This window comes from Dendronephthya gigantea, unplaced genomic scaffold (assembly GCF_004324835.1).
Source record: "Dendronephthya gigantea isolate DGI-Jeju-01 unplaced genomic scaffold, DenGig_1.0 000052F, whole genome shotgun sequence".
Lineage (NCBI taxonomy): Eukaryota > Metazoa > Cnidaria > Anthozoa > Malacalcyonacea > Nephtheidae > Dendronephthya > Dendronephthya gigantea.
Genome location: NW_021163062.1, coordinates 593,986 through 609,015, shown reverse-complemented (window position 1 = coordinate 609,015; position 15,030 = coordinate 593,986). Strand labels below are relative to the sequence as shown.

The 15,030-nt window shown below is 36.0% G+C and overlaps 2 protein-coding genes across 2 annotated transcripts; both read left to right on the top strand.

The window, feature by feature from the left end:
• Window positions 1-2,522: 2,522 nt before the first annotated feature.
• On the top strand, window positions 2,523-5,294 carry LOC114528926 (HORMA domain-containing protein 1-like). The gene is made up of 8 exons (XM_028550637.1): window positions 2,523-2,681; window positions 3,230-3,266; window positions 3,357-3,400; window positions 3,923-3,945; window positions 4,277-4,320; window positions 4,518-4,581; window positions 4,734-4,770; window positions 5,244-5,294. Exons 1-8 carry the CDS (start codon window positions 2,631-2,633, stop codon window positions 5,292-5,294), a joined length of 351 nt encoding a protein of 116 aa, XP_028406438.1. The 5' UTR covers window positions 2,523-2,630.
• Window positions 5,295-5,422: 128 nt separating this feature from the next.
• Window positions 5,423-13,746, top strand: LOC114528925. Its single transcript, XM_028550636.1, has 21 exons — window positions 5,423-5,433; window positions 6,165-6,191; window positions 6,304-6,338; window positions 6,500-6,577; window positions 6,786-6,826; window positions 7,257-7,298; window positions 7,438-7,472; window positions 7,596-7,664; window positions 7,810-7,820; window positions 8,028-8,193; window positions 8,501-8,624; window positions 8,845-8,901; window positions 9,748-9,875; window positions 10,018-10,134; window positions 10,441-10,500; window positions 10,727-10,808; window positions 11,727-11,808; window positions 12,259-12,412; window positions 12,704-12,787; window positions 13,161-13,229; window positions 13,636-13,746. The coding sequence occupies exons 6-21, from the start codon at window positions 7,265-7,267 to the stop codon at window positions 13,744-13,746; spliced, it is 1,383 nt and encodes a 460-aa protein (XP_028406437.1). The 5' UTR covers window positions 5,423-5,433; window positions 6,165-6,191; window positions 6,304-6,338; window positions 6,500-6,577; window positions 6,786-6,826; window positions 7,257-7,264.
• The last annotated feature ends 1,284 nt before the right edge of the window (window positions 13,747-15,030 follow it).

Genomic DNA, 15,030 nt, shown 5'->3' with positions numbered 1-15,030 from the left:
CGACGCGAATTTTCAGTTTTCAGAAGCATATTATTAAATTATTAATTATTGAATCATTAAATTCTGAGATCAAAATTTGGAATCTATTGATGTAATCTACAAGAAAATTTTGAAAAGTTAAAATTTATTTGCTTTTGAAGAATATAAAACGTTGAAAATTCGCGCCGCGTTGCCAATTCGCGTCCTGTCTGTGTGGGCCTTTAGAATCTTCCGGAGGGAGTAGCGCTTCATCCGCCTGGTGTGCGCCACGTGTTTAGTTTACTCATGTTCTTGTAACATACAATTTCTACAACTTTCTACTTATTCCTAGCGGTGATTTTAGAAAGTCTACAGGAATTTGGTTACAATATAATCACTCCCTCTTACCTCAATATTCTTCCGTCAGGGATGTTCTTACAGTTTTTCATCAAATGTGCAAACATTTACCAGGAATGTTACCGCCTACGTTATTTGTTTTTTCTTGTCTAAGTCAATGATTACTAGAAAAAATTTAATTACTTTTCCCGAGGGAAACGAGTCGTGAATTATCGCAATCTTATCAAAGCATACAAGTTAGTAAGTCGTTTTTTATACAACTGAGCCTGCCAGAAGGTATATATAAAAAGTCATCTCAGGATCACTAGAAGGCTACAACCTCCCACCTCATCAAATACTAGCTTTGCAATTAGGTCCCTTCCGTTCACCCATACACCCCCGCCCCGTCACATATACGAACAATCTTAGTTTAACGATATATTAGTTGTAGATCAAGTAAAAGAAACATCTATTCTTGCCTGTTTTCACGGCGACATCAATAAGTAAATTAGCTTGTAAGTACACATGTGGTATGTGTGTGTTTTAATACTGCAAAGACCCGGGTTAACGGCTTTGCACAGCTCAGTGGCTTTGCAGTATTAAATACTTACGTCACAGAATACCTAATAGAAGTGGAACTCTATACTATTTTTTCGTAAGTGTGATTCGTCATGATTCGTCACTTAGCAAGTGCATTTTTTTGAGGCTGTCACCCCCCTGCTAATACTAAATATGCGTTGATTTTAGACATTGGCAGGGGGGTGACTACCTCAAAAAAATGCACTTGCTAAGTGACGAATATGACGAATCACACTTACGAAAAAAGTACAGGAGTTCCACTTAGGAACTGTTAGGTATTCTGTGCTTACGTGGTGTACCTGCAAGCTAAAAATTTACTCAATAAGTACGGCATCATTCGTTAAATCGACGTTAAATCTTATAATTACGACAATATTTCATAATTCAGCATATTCGATGTTTTATTTACGCCGTTTTTCCCGAACTAGCGTTTAGCGTTTAGCTGGGCATTTTTTTCCACTCGACACAGAAACTTACAGAAGAAAAGCAATAATTGTTGATTGTTATCGGGTTATCGGGGGGTACAAATGTAATATGATGGATATATGGGGACATTCTTTGTTTCCCGCCAAAACCATTTTTACTTCACAACAATAATTTAGAAAGCAGTTATCTGCTTCAAAGACGAAAATATTTCATATTATTTCTTGGATAATATAATTTTATTGTTAAAAGCTGAGCAAGGAGGAAGACTGTTCTATTTTTCTCGAATTAAATTCGTATTGCCTTCGGGAAAGAATATCGTGAAGTCGTAATAAAAGGTAAAAACCGTATGATTGTACTGAAAGTCTGAAACTACAAAATACAGAACGAAATTTCGATTTATTTAAAATTATCTGAAAAATATAAAGGTATAAACCCTCTTGGCTGAAGTTCTGTCGCTAGTAAGCTTGTTAATAAGGTTTTATTACTGGCATATATTTTTACGCGTAAAATTATACGGTTATTAGGCTTCTGAGCTGTTGATCGAGTGTTGAATTATGGTACTTTATAAGAGCAAAGAATCGTGGTTGAATTGTATAGAAATAGTCAAAGGATTGCCGCAAATATTCGTAGCGGTTTGCATTGTGGTTTTACTGTAGTATTGTTTTCTCTAGCAAATTCAAACATCTGATTCGGAATGCAAACATCAAAGATTCGCCTGTTAGCCATCGCATGCTTCGGCCTCTCCTTTACAAAACTTCACTACAAATATCAGGAATACTATACCGTATACGTATTAATTTTTAACCACAGTGCAGACCGCTGCAAATATTTGATAAGTGGAGTCGTTGATAGTTGTTGCTAAGGCTTATAGTTGACAGTAAGTGTGACAAGATAAACAACACTTATATTGTAGACGTAGTGCTGTCATGCAGTATAAATTATAGTCACACACTCACACATTTTCTGCTCTTGGCCGTATATCTATAATTTATATAAATATTTTCACAAAAATGCGTCATCTAACATGTTTATGGCAGCCTGTGGAATTGATGAGGGCTATCTTCATATGTATTGATGTATTCTGGCTTTGGTGTCTTTAGATTTAAGCCATTAATTTTACAAAAATGAAAGCAAACCCCTATTAGGTTAGGCTATCTCGTATCGCCAACGATGTTCTGCCTCAGATAATTCCTCCCACCCTAAGAAAAAAACTCCATTGAAAGGCGTGACTACGAAGTTTATGCTGTATATTATGAGTTAAAACATCATGATTCTGTGTTTTTTATACCAAAATACTATTTTATAGCCTACTGGGAAATCAAAATTTCACAATGCCGATGGCTACTTCGCAATTGAAAAAACCTGAAGTCAAAACTGGATCGGTAAGCCAAAGAAAAATTGTCATCGACCTCAGAACGAAAATCGCATTGTTCATCCGCTTAATTCGTGCAAGTGGCAAATAGTCCCGAGTTCCTTTACATGAATATTTTTATTAGGGTTGATTCAAGTCGAAATTTGATCCAAAACTTTGTATGAGATCTTTTATTCCGATGTAAACAAACAATTATAAAATGACTCCCTGACCAAAAAGTGATAGGTCTACATGGTTTATAGTTACACACCTGGTCTAACATTGCCTAAAGTATGCGGAAAAAGACTTTTCAACGTTTGAGAAAGGACCTTCGTCAGGAGATTTGTATGATTTAATAGTATCCATACTAACTCTCGTGACGAAGGCCCTACGGTTGAAGCGTCGAGAAGATTTTTTTGTCTATTTTAGGCAGTTATACCACACTTCAGTGGCACTTATTGTTTAAAGACGGTGCCACGCTACTCCCAGGTTATATTGGGACGCAATGGTAAAGATCAAATATTATGATCTCACGCGATAATCGATACTGACGTAACTACTTTAATTTGTGTGTTTCAGTGGTCAAGTATCTTCAATTCCTCTGAGCAACTGAATGGTAAGTTCTCATAGTAATATAGCCTCCTTTTAGAGTACCTTATCATCCATGTAGATACTCTTAATCATTACCCATGTGCTTTTCTCACAGAGACCCAATCAGCTCTTTTCGTGAAAAAGTTGCTTGCAGTTGCCGTAAGTAATTACAATTATGCATCATTGATTCGTTATTGGAATGCAATAATTAGCTTTATTATTTATTTAAAAGAATTCGAAACCTAAGATAGGCTAATAGCCATGTGTTAATCGTCATGTCCAGCGTGTGACGTCATAACGTTATTAACGTGGGATGCGAGATTTTTCTTGCACGCTATTATACGAGATAACGTGCATGATAAATATAGGATATTACACGTTGGCATCGTTTTTGACACGAGAACATAAAATCCATATCTTCGAGCGAACCGTGTAATGTTCGGTTTATTATATGGCTCATGGCTGAACCTGTAAATTGCAGTTCAAGAAAATTGAACCGTTCGTGTATGCATAAGAAAAAATATTTTAATTCCGTCGTCTTGAACCGTGTATTCGCCTTCAACAATGCCAATGGACTAATTAAATCGCCAGTCAGCTGCATGTATTAATTAATCAATGCATAATTATACACACAACAAGAGCTTGTTAAAATCACTCACTTCTTTCCTCTTTATCGTTCAGATTTCCAGCGTGACATATTTACGGTAAGAGCCTCGTGCCAAATGTTTTCTAAAAGTCATGCGATAGAGTTACGGCCAGGAAATCAGGAAATATTCAAAGTATATAACCATACTAAGAGCTAAGATTCAATGTTGAAAAGGCTTCAACGTGCAAAACTCTTGCTTTTTAAACCAGTATGGACGATATACTTTCATGGGCGTCAATCCAACGTTAAGTGAGCACGACACGTTCGATTGACGCCAATGTCTACTTTAGCCGAGTTGTCAGACTGTTTCTCCACTGCACAGGAAACTGCTATTGATCATTTGTTTGCCGTGAAGTAGAGTATGATATAAAGTTGTTTATTGCATACAGAGCGGTCTTCCCAGAAAGATGCTTTGGTGATCGGTGTTTGGAAGGTGTGTGTTTTTTTATAACGAAATAAGCTATAATCAACCATTGCTCTTTAAAGGCAAAAGAAGATATTGTGACAAGCGAATTCGGCCGGTATAGTATAAACGGGGCCATATAGGACAATAAATAGAGGTTGAAACATTTCGAAGTTTGAAATCTTCACACTTCAAACACTTTTCAAGCACATAATCTGACTTTGTAGATCTAAATTTGAAGATTTTGCGAGACGAAGATGCGTTCCCTGGATCAAGTCAAGTTATTCAATGGTGGGGAGAGACACTATACTTTTTAGTCTTTTTTACAATAATTAAGTCGTTTATTATTTCAAGCAAGCGCGAAACGGTTGGAGCGAGCAGGTCAGTATCCGAGGTATATCCTAGAAGAAACAATTTATTTCTAAAAATTTTTTCTTTTATAGGGTCAAAGGCTGTTTCAATGCAATCGACAAAAAATATGTACGTTTACTCAATTATATCGTTCACACTTAATTCATCTAACGCCTGTGTTCTAAAACCTCACTCACACTCAAACTCATTGAGTGGGTGATCTCAATCTTCTCACAAAGTTTTCATGGCGGCATTTCCACTCAAAAAGGAACTTGATTACCAGTGTTTTACCTTGGATCTTTCCACTGATTAATACAGAACTTTCTCATTAATCAGTAATAACAAAATGTCAATGTCACACTCATTCCAATGAGTGCGAGTGAGCTGTTTGAATACAGGCGCTAGACACTACCGGTATATGAATTATATGATCTTAACCGAAAAATCCTAGCTTTCATTCAAGAGATATTCATTTAACACTACACTTTGAACTGTCAGCGCGGGAAGGATGGATGGTTGGTTTGGAGGACTTGTTAATCCTTGACTTGTTAATCTATGATATATATATAATTTATGATATATTTTTTTGTTTCGCTGTATAGCTAAGGAAGATCATATTGGGAGTAAGTGCTACAAATCTTTGTTCAATATAGGCATATAGCTCACTGATATCCACTCCATTATCTCAACTCTAATGAACATATATCAACTCCATTATTATGGCGTAGTATCTCGTCATTATAAAAATTTATAATCCTTTTATAGTTCTATTTGAATGCAAGTGACCCTGATGTAAGTAAAAGAGAATCAGATAATATTCTTAATTACAATTCTACTGGCGTATTAACATTTCAGTTGGTATTAAGGTGATATCATAGGCGTGTTCTTTTACTCTCGCCCGCAGTGGGAAATAGAAGCAGAATAATAATGTTTAGGAAGAGGAAGATGCAAAAAATTGACGTGTCGTTTCGTCAAGCTGGGCTAAAACAAAAGTAGCTTTAGGCTGAATTTGTTTGGCAAAGGGTGTACAAACACCCCAAGAGTTTGGGAAGTATTAGGCTCATAATTTCGTTGGTTTTAATTCGATTTACCTCTTGCACAAATCCTCATTTTAAGCCTCACCGGAGTATGAGAGTAAGTTAGCCATATGAGCATTTAAACACTCGGGGAGAGGTACAGTGTTGGCACCGTAAAATCAGTTATATGCATGCATGGTTGATGTTTTTTTATCAAAACTGTTCGTGGTTTAATTCGAGCTCATTTGCTCCTTGTCATATTTTTCGGTCTCTCCTTCAGTGATATGCATGCGCAAAAGGCGTTAGTAGGAATATCACGCAAGTTTACAGTTTACACATGCACGGTACAAGACACCGCTGCTTGGAAATCTTAAAGTTATAAGAACTTCCATGTATTTTTTCTTTCTTGAACTACGTCTATAAACATTAAAACCTCATTCACCACATTACACCTACCCAAATTATTCCTATAAGAATAAATTTATGGGGGTTTTATACATATTGTAGACGGTGATTGAAACATATACCTTCAAGGCAAGTTCATTTAATGAGTGGATAAGTTTTCATTGATGTTGATGTTGTGTGGTTCTACTCTTCCTAAATTCACTACACTTCACATTAATGAAACAAATCATGATATTTTTAGTTTGATTACTACTGTGATGGAATAAACATATACCGGTAAGATATTTCAATCAAAATGATATAGAAAACTATGTATAAATCCTATTATTGTGTACCTCATTTGGAAAATGCAATGTAAAAAGTCGTCTAATGTAAAAATCAAACAAATATGGCAGTATTTTTATTATTTGCCTGCTCATTTTAAAATATCATTTTAGTAATGGCGAGGAAATCGCATCAGAAAAACAAGCAAAGACTTCAGATGAGACGAAACGAGCCACAATCCGTCTCTTAAGGTATATTTGCATTATACAAAATAAACGACAATTTATTCCGACATTAGTCGAACCAGCTTGTTAGGAACTCACGCGACTGTCCGACCGCATCTCGTTGTGCTTTGTACGTCACGTATATTTTTACTTCGCTGCTATATGCTTAGATCAGCTGGATAGTTCCTATATTACAGCTGCCAAAATTATTTTCATTATTACTGTTATCGTTTAGAACTCTTGTGCTTTTGACTCAAACTTTAAAATCTCTGCCTGGTATGTATGCATTAACAATTTTCTGACCCGTTCAAAAATTGCATCACAACTTCGATTTTTTTTTAACTTATAACTACATTGAGTAAAGTGGATTGCAAGTTTTACTCCATGCATTGAGCTATTTAAAGTTGTCCCAAAAACCTGCAGTGAGTTTATATCATAATTACAGCAACGGTTATAACATCTAACTAGGACAGGGTTTGGCAGGTGGGTTCGAATTTGAACGCCCCTGCTCTTAGGTAATAGGAACACATGCAGCTTTTACAACATGTATGGGATAATGACTCAAATCAGTAATCCTGGATTTAGCCCACACCCGTAAACATGTCAGCAAGGGGGCTAAGCACCTAGAACTTTGTTCTGCGTGCCAAAAAATCCTAATTCTAAGCTGATGATTATGTCTTCAAACTTTATACCTGAAACACTACAGATGATGTGATGATGACAATGAAAATTCTCTACTACGACGATGGTATGTAATATATTCGTGTTGATTTCTCACCTGCATCGAGATTTGATTCGCATATATCATATTTTTTACATAAGTCTTACATATGTGATTAATCACGCTAGCACGTTTACCATCACTTTACTATTTGAACTATTTTCAGTCACACCACCCGACTATCAGCCACCGGGATTTGAGGTATGCTAAGCAACTACATGCAATCATGGATTCTTGAAGCTAGGGTGCTATCTTCAAACAAAGCTTACTAAAATTTTTCCCACTATACATGTATACCCATATCCGCTGAAATATGTTCCATAGGCAACTGATTATTTGGGGCCTTCATTTAAAGATGATATCCAGAGAATTGTTGTTGGTAATGTTAACACGGTATGAAAACCAATTTTCAAATACTTTGAAGTTCTTTTGAACTATCTTATATGATCTGATTTCTTTTATTGATTTTGTATTGCCCTAAGTACAATTTTAACAGGATTATTTTTTTTCATCCACTCGTATTGGATAATCCACGCAGCCTTTTCATATGTAAGTAAATATTATTTGAATAATCAATTTCAATGAACTAATAGTTAAATAATTGTAAATTAATTAATTATTTGAATTAATACAGACGAATGTGTCCTAAGCTGTTAGTTGACTCAATGACAATAGTTTCTAAATCGCACTTTGGTCAGCTGTATATGCGGTTCAGTTTTGCCGGAATAAAAATTATCATCATACATGAAACTGCAGGGTTGGACTCCGTGTTCGATCTGAGCTTCAACAATGGCAAGATGCGAATGAAACTCATGATGATGTGGAAAATGATGAAAACTGCAGTAAGATGAAGGAGGAGGAATCTTATCTTGATCACGAGGTTGATGCAAGATCTGTAAATATGGAAGAAGCCAAACCGAAGGTATGCTATGTTTCACTGCAGAAATGTAGTTAACTATACATGATCGTTATTTATGTTCCTACAAATTAAATTTAAATCATTTTAAAATTTACTTTGGACCGACGAAAGCCATGTTTTGTACGAGAATGCGGTTTAGAAACACTTAAACCAAAACAGTGGATTAAAATTTAACCAAGGGTTAGCGCTAATATAATCGTAGTTTTTATGGAAATATCCTGCGTAGTTTTCATGGAAATATCCTACGTAGTTTTCATGGAAATATCCTACGTAGTTTTCATGGAAATATTCTACTTGTTTCTTCAATAAGGCGCTAAACAACGCACCAGGTGATAGCGAAGAACCGTATCTTATTGCCGAACCAGAGAAATCAGCTGTAAGTTTATTAGAATTACAGCCGCCCAAGAAAGATGGATCAAAGGAAACAATGAAAGGTTTGCAACCTTAAAATTTCAAAAAATACAAGGCAAAGCAGAATCCAAAGACCTTGTATATATTGTAAATTTCGTTAGTCTGATGATGATTTTGTAATAAAATCGAAATATCGCCAACTTTGTCTGGCTTTAACCTTTGCTTTTGGGTTCCAAATTGTAATCTCCGCATTGCTTTGCTTTGCCTTGTACTGTTTAATTAAATTGTATTGAACGTTTTTAGAGGAAGAAGCAATGGAATGCAGCTCTACCGCACCCCTGAATCCCCCAGATGTTCCAGGTACCCATTAATCTTTTAACTAGGTTCAATATAGATATATGCGCTAAAGGCGCGTTTACACTTGCGATTTTTGCTGCGATTTTACGTGCGATTTTCATCTTTTGATAGATGTGAATAAGTAGTAAGTTACGAATGCTTTGGGGCCGGTTGTATGAAAGCCGGATAGCGCGATCCACCGGATAGTGAGTTTTTCAACCGTTCTAAAAATGCTTGAAAAGCAATAAAATTTTTCATTTAGAGCCAAAAATTATTAAAGAGGACCCTCACTTTGGTGGTAATAAGATTTAATCAAAGTTATACCCAACAACGGAGCGACTTGAAAAAACACTATCCGGTGGATAGCGCTATCAGCCTTTCATACAACGGACCCATGATGTATAATATAAGAGCCTATATTTGAACACCAGTAATTAATTCACTCGTTCCCATCTATCAAAAGAAGAAAATAACTGAACAAAAAATATTGCACCACACGACCCGCCCTATGAAAAAGGTGCTTTGTGCTACTTGCATTCTTAAACAAATAATCAATTCTTTCTGGTATATCAGGTACTTCACGTAAAAACATATGTACTTGACACGATTTTCAGTTTCAATATAGGCTAGGCTAGGCTAGGCTAGGCTAGGCTAGGCTCAGGGCCATAGGTAGAAGCCTAATTGAGGGGGGGGGTGAATATTGATATATTCTTATCTATATCTTATGGATATATGAATATACACCCCCCTGATTAAGCTTCTAGTGACGGCCTTGCGACAACTTACAAATAGTAAGTACATCCTGACTGTTCATAGCGTTTAAAACTGAAGCTTAAGACCTCAGAATTGATTTATTTTGCCTCATCACAGGTCTCTACAATGCTGCAAGTGAAGCAAATGAAAAAGCACCGACACCGATCACGCTGACGCCTGCTGATGAACAATTGGTACCAACTTCAAAGGAAGTCATTGTCCAATGCTCGTGTGCATACAACGGGGTTTGTGGTTTTCATGATTATGTTCAGTTAGAAAAAAGCCACATTTCATGAGATTTTGAGTTGACAACTAGTCCCAGTCCCTTCCCGCGCCATTTCATAGTACAATGATACGGTTTCAGTATGTTATTGAATGCATTTTTAGGACGATGGTATGATGATCTTGTGTAGTGTCTGCAAGAACTGGCAACATGCTTCCTGCTATCGCTTTTTTGCTGAAGAAGATTGTCCGATTATGCATATTTGTGTTCAGTGTGCTAAGGTTGTTTTTTATCATTTTTCATTCATCTTTGTTTTTTGTAAGGTTGTTTTTCATTACTTAATCCGAGAAATTGTATATAATTCGAAGTTTTCGTTTAATATAATCTGATTATGTGACTTTCCTGAGTGCAAAGAGCGTCAGGGTTATCCGCATAGAATTGAACGTCGTTTCGACTACAAAACTCGTAATGGATATGCCATTTCTGGTTCTATTTTCATATGCCGAACAGAAACTTATTATTAAAAAAAATTCAAAATCAACTCTGAAATGACATCACTTAGTCTTGCTGACCTATTTCTATTTCAGAGTGAGAATAAAGAGTGTACTGATGGTACTTTAGTTGGACTGACCCCTGTAAAGTTGCAGGTTTGTATAGAGACAAATTAGTGCGAAACTCACTTGCAATCAAGGTTGAAACTAGACACGATAATTGCCGGGGGGCTGGATATTCATATATTCGTTCCTCGCGAGATTTCTTTTGTACGTATACCACGTACGTACATTCCCGCGGAGCCGAATTTTTCTTTGTCATTTTCACATTATTTCTGCATGAAAGCGTGCAGATAACGAATTCTTTGTTGTGTGATTATAGGCAACATGCTTGTGGAGGCGTGCTTTAGTTGCCTGTCGTGGATCAACTCGACTTACGGCTCCAAAATTTGCCGATAGACTAGGTACGTCCAATTAATATTAGAAAATCCATACAGCATTGAATTTACATGCATGGAAATTAATTTCCATAGTAATTATTAAAATTTTTCCAAGAAAACATTCAAACAGCTGCCAATAGTAATTTGATACAATTACAATACTACGAGTCATTTTTTGCAGCGAAATATCATATATTGATATTGTTAAATTTATACTTATTTCGGTATTTCGTATTTAAAAGCAAGCTGTGCAATTTACTCTGACTTTACCTTGTTTCACAATTGCTAGACGCAGTGATGTATATGTTTACAGTGTTTACCCATGCTCTGCATGAAAAGTGGGTGGGAAGAATTTCCATGAGAGAGGAAGAGCAGTATATAATACTGTACTGCCATAAAGATTCATTTAATGCATTACCCTGCCAGTCAATTTAAGAAAATATAAGATCCCGAAGAACCACATCTTGTAAACCAGAAATTCGTAAAGCAAACAATCTGTTCACTGTAAAATTTCAATGTCCTTAGAAATTATGTAGAAAAGCCAAAATCTGCGTCTTCCAAGTTCACACATCAACCTCAGGCCCTAGGATAATTTATATACAAGTGGTTTAGTCGTAGTTCACGTCATGGCACAATAGATTTCAGATTGGCCAATTTAGGGGCTGTTCACATGAGCCCGGTTACCGAGATTTAACGAAGCGTAAAATGAACTTTGACGTATTGAAATAACACAATTCTGGTAGTCGTTTTATCATCCTAACAATAGCATTGATTGTTTTGTTTCAAAACGACTTTTTTCAATACCTCAAAGTCCATTTTACGCTTCGTTAAATCTCGGTAACCGGGCTGATGTGAACAGCCCCTTAATTACCCTTTTTACAGCCGGACGCTGCTGCAAGTTGATTAATGAATGACCTGATTTTGTCAAATCAATCGCTTTAGGTGTCGAGTACAATGTTGCTCATGGTCTTATGAAGCGGATGCAAAATGAAGGATTTTTGCGACAAGCTGTCAAAGGAAAACGGTACATTTACCTTTTTGATAATAGAGGACAAACCAATTAGTGAGATGAATAAACCTCCAATTGGAGCAGCCAGGATGGCGGCAACCCATATTTTTGTATCGTTTTACTGGTGAAACATCTAACTGCATGATCAAGACTCTTAACCGATGCATTCAAAAGTTGACTGCTGGCCATCAGTTTTGTACGAGTCCAGGTTTTATGATATAAAGACCAATCGAGCGAATTAACAAACAACCTAAAATGAACAACCTGTTACCAATGCCTGGATTTTCAACATTAATAGGTAGTCACAGTGTTTCATATCTGAGACCTAATACTGGCTGCCATCGTAGCTGCATGACATGGGAGGTGCAATCTTATTTTGCACATCATGCATCGTTACTTCCAAAATTCGGTTGTACACTTGCTCTATATATGAAGTGTCTAAACAGTAAAATTTGTAATTTTCAGGCTTGGAAAATTAATCACCAAAGAGAAGGTCACTACTGAAGCTTTAAAAAAATATTTCTACCCATCTGAGGATGCGGTTGAGCGGAATACGGAGTCAACATCACAGCAGAATGAGAAACTGGAGAGTAAAGAAAAAGAATCTTTGGACGAAGAGGTACGTTTTTATAAAAGATTAATTTTCGTGGATAATTGAATAGTTAAGTTAGTATTAATAGGTATTGTCCACGAAATTCTTTTTTTACCCCGCATAATGACGTCTATATATGCACAGGAATTTCGAAAGGACTGCAGATAAAAGCTAAAAATTAAGAAAAACAGTGGCTTCAGGGTATTCAATACGCGATGTTTTCTTTTTGATAACGCCAATTGCTAGCGTCACAGTTAAGGTTATTGATGTTGATGGCAGATATTGTACTGCGAACATTTGCATCGACTTAATTGATAGGAATTGCAAAGGATGGTTAATAAAGCAGCGGAAATCGATATTTCTGGCAAGTATCAGGCAAAATCTGCAAAAGCGACGAGTAAGGTAACAACTCACTATAAATTATTTCTATGAAGTAGAATTAAGAAAGGCGTATACCAAATAGTTTTTCGTGTAGAGAATGCACACGGGAAACAAGAGCTATAAACTCACTCTGAGTGTATTTCAAAGTTTCCAAAACTCTACACCGACTTTCAAAACACCTACCTGTAAGTGCATGATTCGTGCAACCACATACAAAAGAACCATTCAGCAATTAATTCTCTCATTTACTTTCTACATCAAAATAACGTTTTAAAACATTTTTAAAATCCCACGAACGAAGGCAATTAGTTTCCTCTTGCAGAATGTTCACATTCTGCACGGTTATTAAACAATCACACTGCGTGTTTTACTGTAGTTATCAACTGTTTTCCAGGTAGCAGAAGTCGTGGACCAAAAGAGTAAATTGAGAAGCCGTAAAAGAGTAATGTCTGCGATCGATAATGTAAGTTATTTTTACATTCCACGTTACGAGAATTCTTTTAAAACTACACAGACAGCCACATGAAGGTTCAACGCGGCAGGTGCATGGGTTAATGAAAAGAAGCTTTGTAGGTATGCCCCAGTAGTTCGCGAAAGTAGTTTTTAGCGAACATGTATTTCTATATTTCAACATTTGAACGTTCCTAGAAAATAAGATTATATTACACGCCACAATTGTTAGTGGCGTACGGGAGACGAATCAGACGATAATTGGGAGGCACATATTCATGTAGTCATGTCGTGCAAGATTAATTTGTTTTCAAATCCATTGTCTTTACAGGTCTGTTAAAATGAATATATGAATATGTGCCCCTCCAATTATCGTCTCCCTTACGCCACTGTGACAATTTTTGTTTACATTTTTGCAGGATTTGGAGTTCTCTGTGTCTAACAGCCAAGATCCCATGGATTGTCAGCATAATGTAAATCCAGCTAAAAAGCAAAAGGCCAGCGCTGCTGCTCAAGCTATATTAATATAAATATTCATCGTTCAGGCTTTTGAGCTCTAAAATATGTCGTTAATTATTAACCTTATCTGTGTGAATGAGATTTTATACAAGCTATAATTAAATTTTGTTGTATATCAATTAGTGAAATAATTAAGGAGACAATTTATATAAATATAATTCAGTGAAAAATCAATTAATTGCAGGAACTGCTGATTGATCTGTTAATATAGCTACTATTATTTTTGTAAACTCTTTGCTGCACAGTTTAAAAATGAATGTTCAATTGAATGTTTGTGTTTTCCTTTGGTACATAGTCTATAGTTTATTCAGTATTAAAAAGAAATATTTCTATATTTCCTGAGCTGGCGCTGAGCGAGGGTACTAATCTTACACGGAGTTTGAGAATTACACCTGGTTGAAGTCAAAAATTAAAAGCAAAAACTTTTTGAAAAACAGAGCAAATTAGCAAATGCATGAGTGTACTTTACATCGTTCTGGACATTCCTATAGATAATTACTCTCTACGTCTGTCTCAAATGTTCAAAAACTATCTTCAAATTTGGCTTCGAAGATAGCGGCCAAGCTAATGCACTTACAAAAGAAATCCGTTAGGCAGAACTGAATAAAATATATGAATAAACAAACACCTAATGCCTTCCCCCCTCCGCCAACTATCATTCTTTTTACGCCCCTGTTCCCAGACCTATACCTTCATTGCAACTGAGCAATGATGAAGTTTTTAGTCTGCTTGTTATGCCACGCCTCTATTGTGATGCCCATATTTGTATTTGATGGCCTTTTTTACCTTATTCCCAAATCACACTTTACATAGGAGTGATATCATTTCGCGCTGTGAATAATCTCCTATATAATATGTTTCCAAAATACGAATATTACGATACTTCAGACCACAAATCAACACAAATTTCTGTGAACATAATACCAAGTTAGGACTTTATTATTTCCTGATCAAACATTAACATCAAACATTTACATAATTTTACAGACATAGGTCATGCCACTTCTAACTCCTAGGCTTAGTGCAAACTTACTATATCATTTACTCACTTCTTATATACATACACGTCTAGCTTTGATGAAATTGATTTTTTCAGTGTAAATGGACTTGAACAGCCAGAGTTTAGTAATGGAAATCTACAGACTTTTCAGTCTTAATCTTATTCAGATATATGTATAGCTATAATTATGCACGATGGCCTCGCCAAGGTGTGTGTTCACTGCGAAAATCAAGTGCAAAAATTTTCCAGAAAGTTTAGATAAGACCTGGCTGTCCAAAGCGTCCAGTGAAATTAA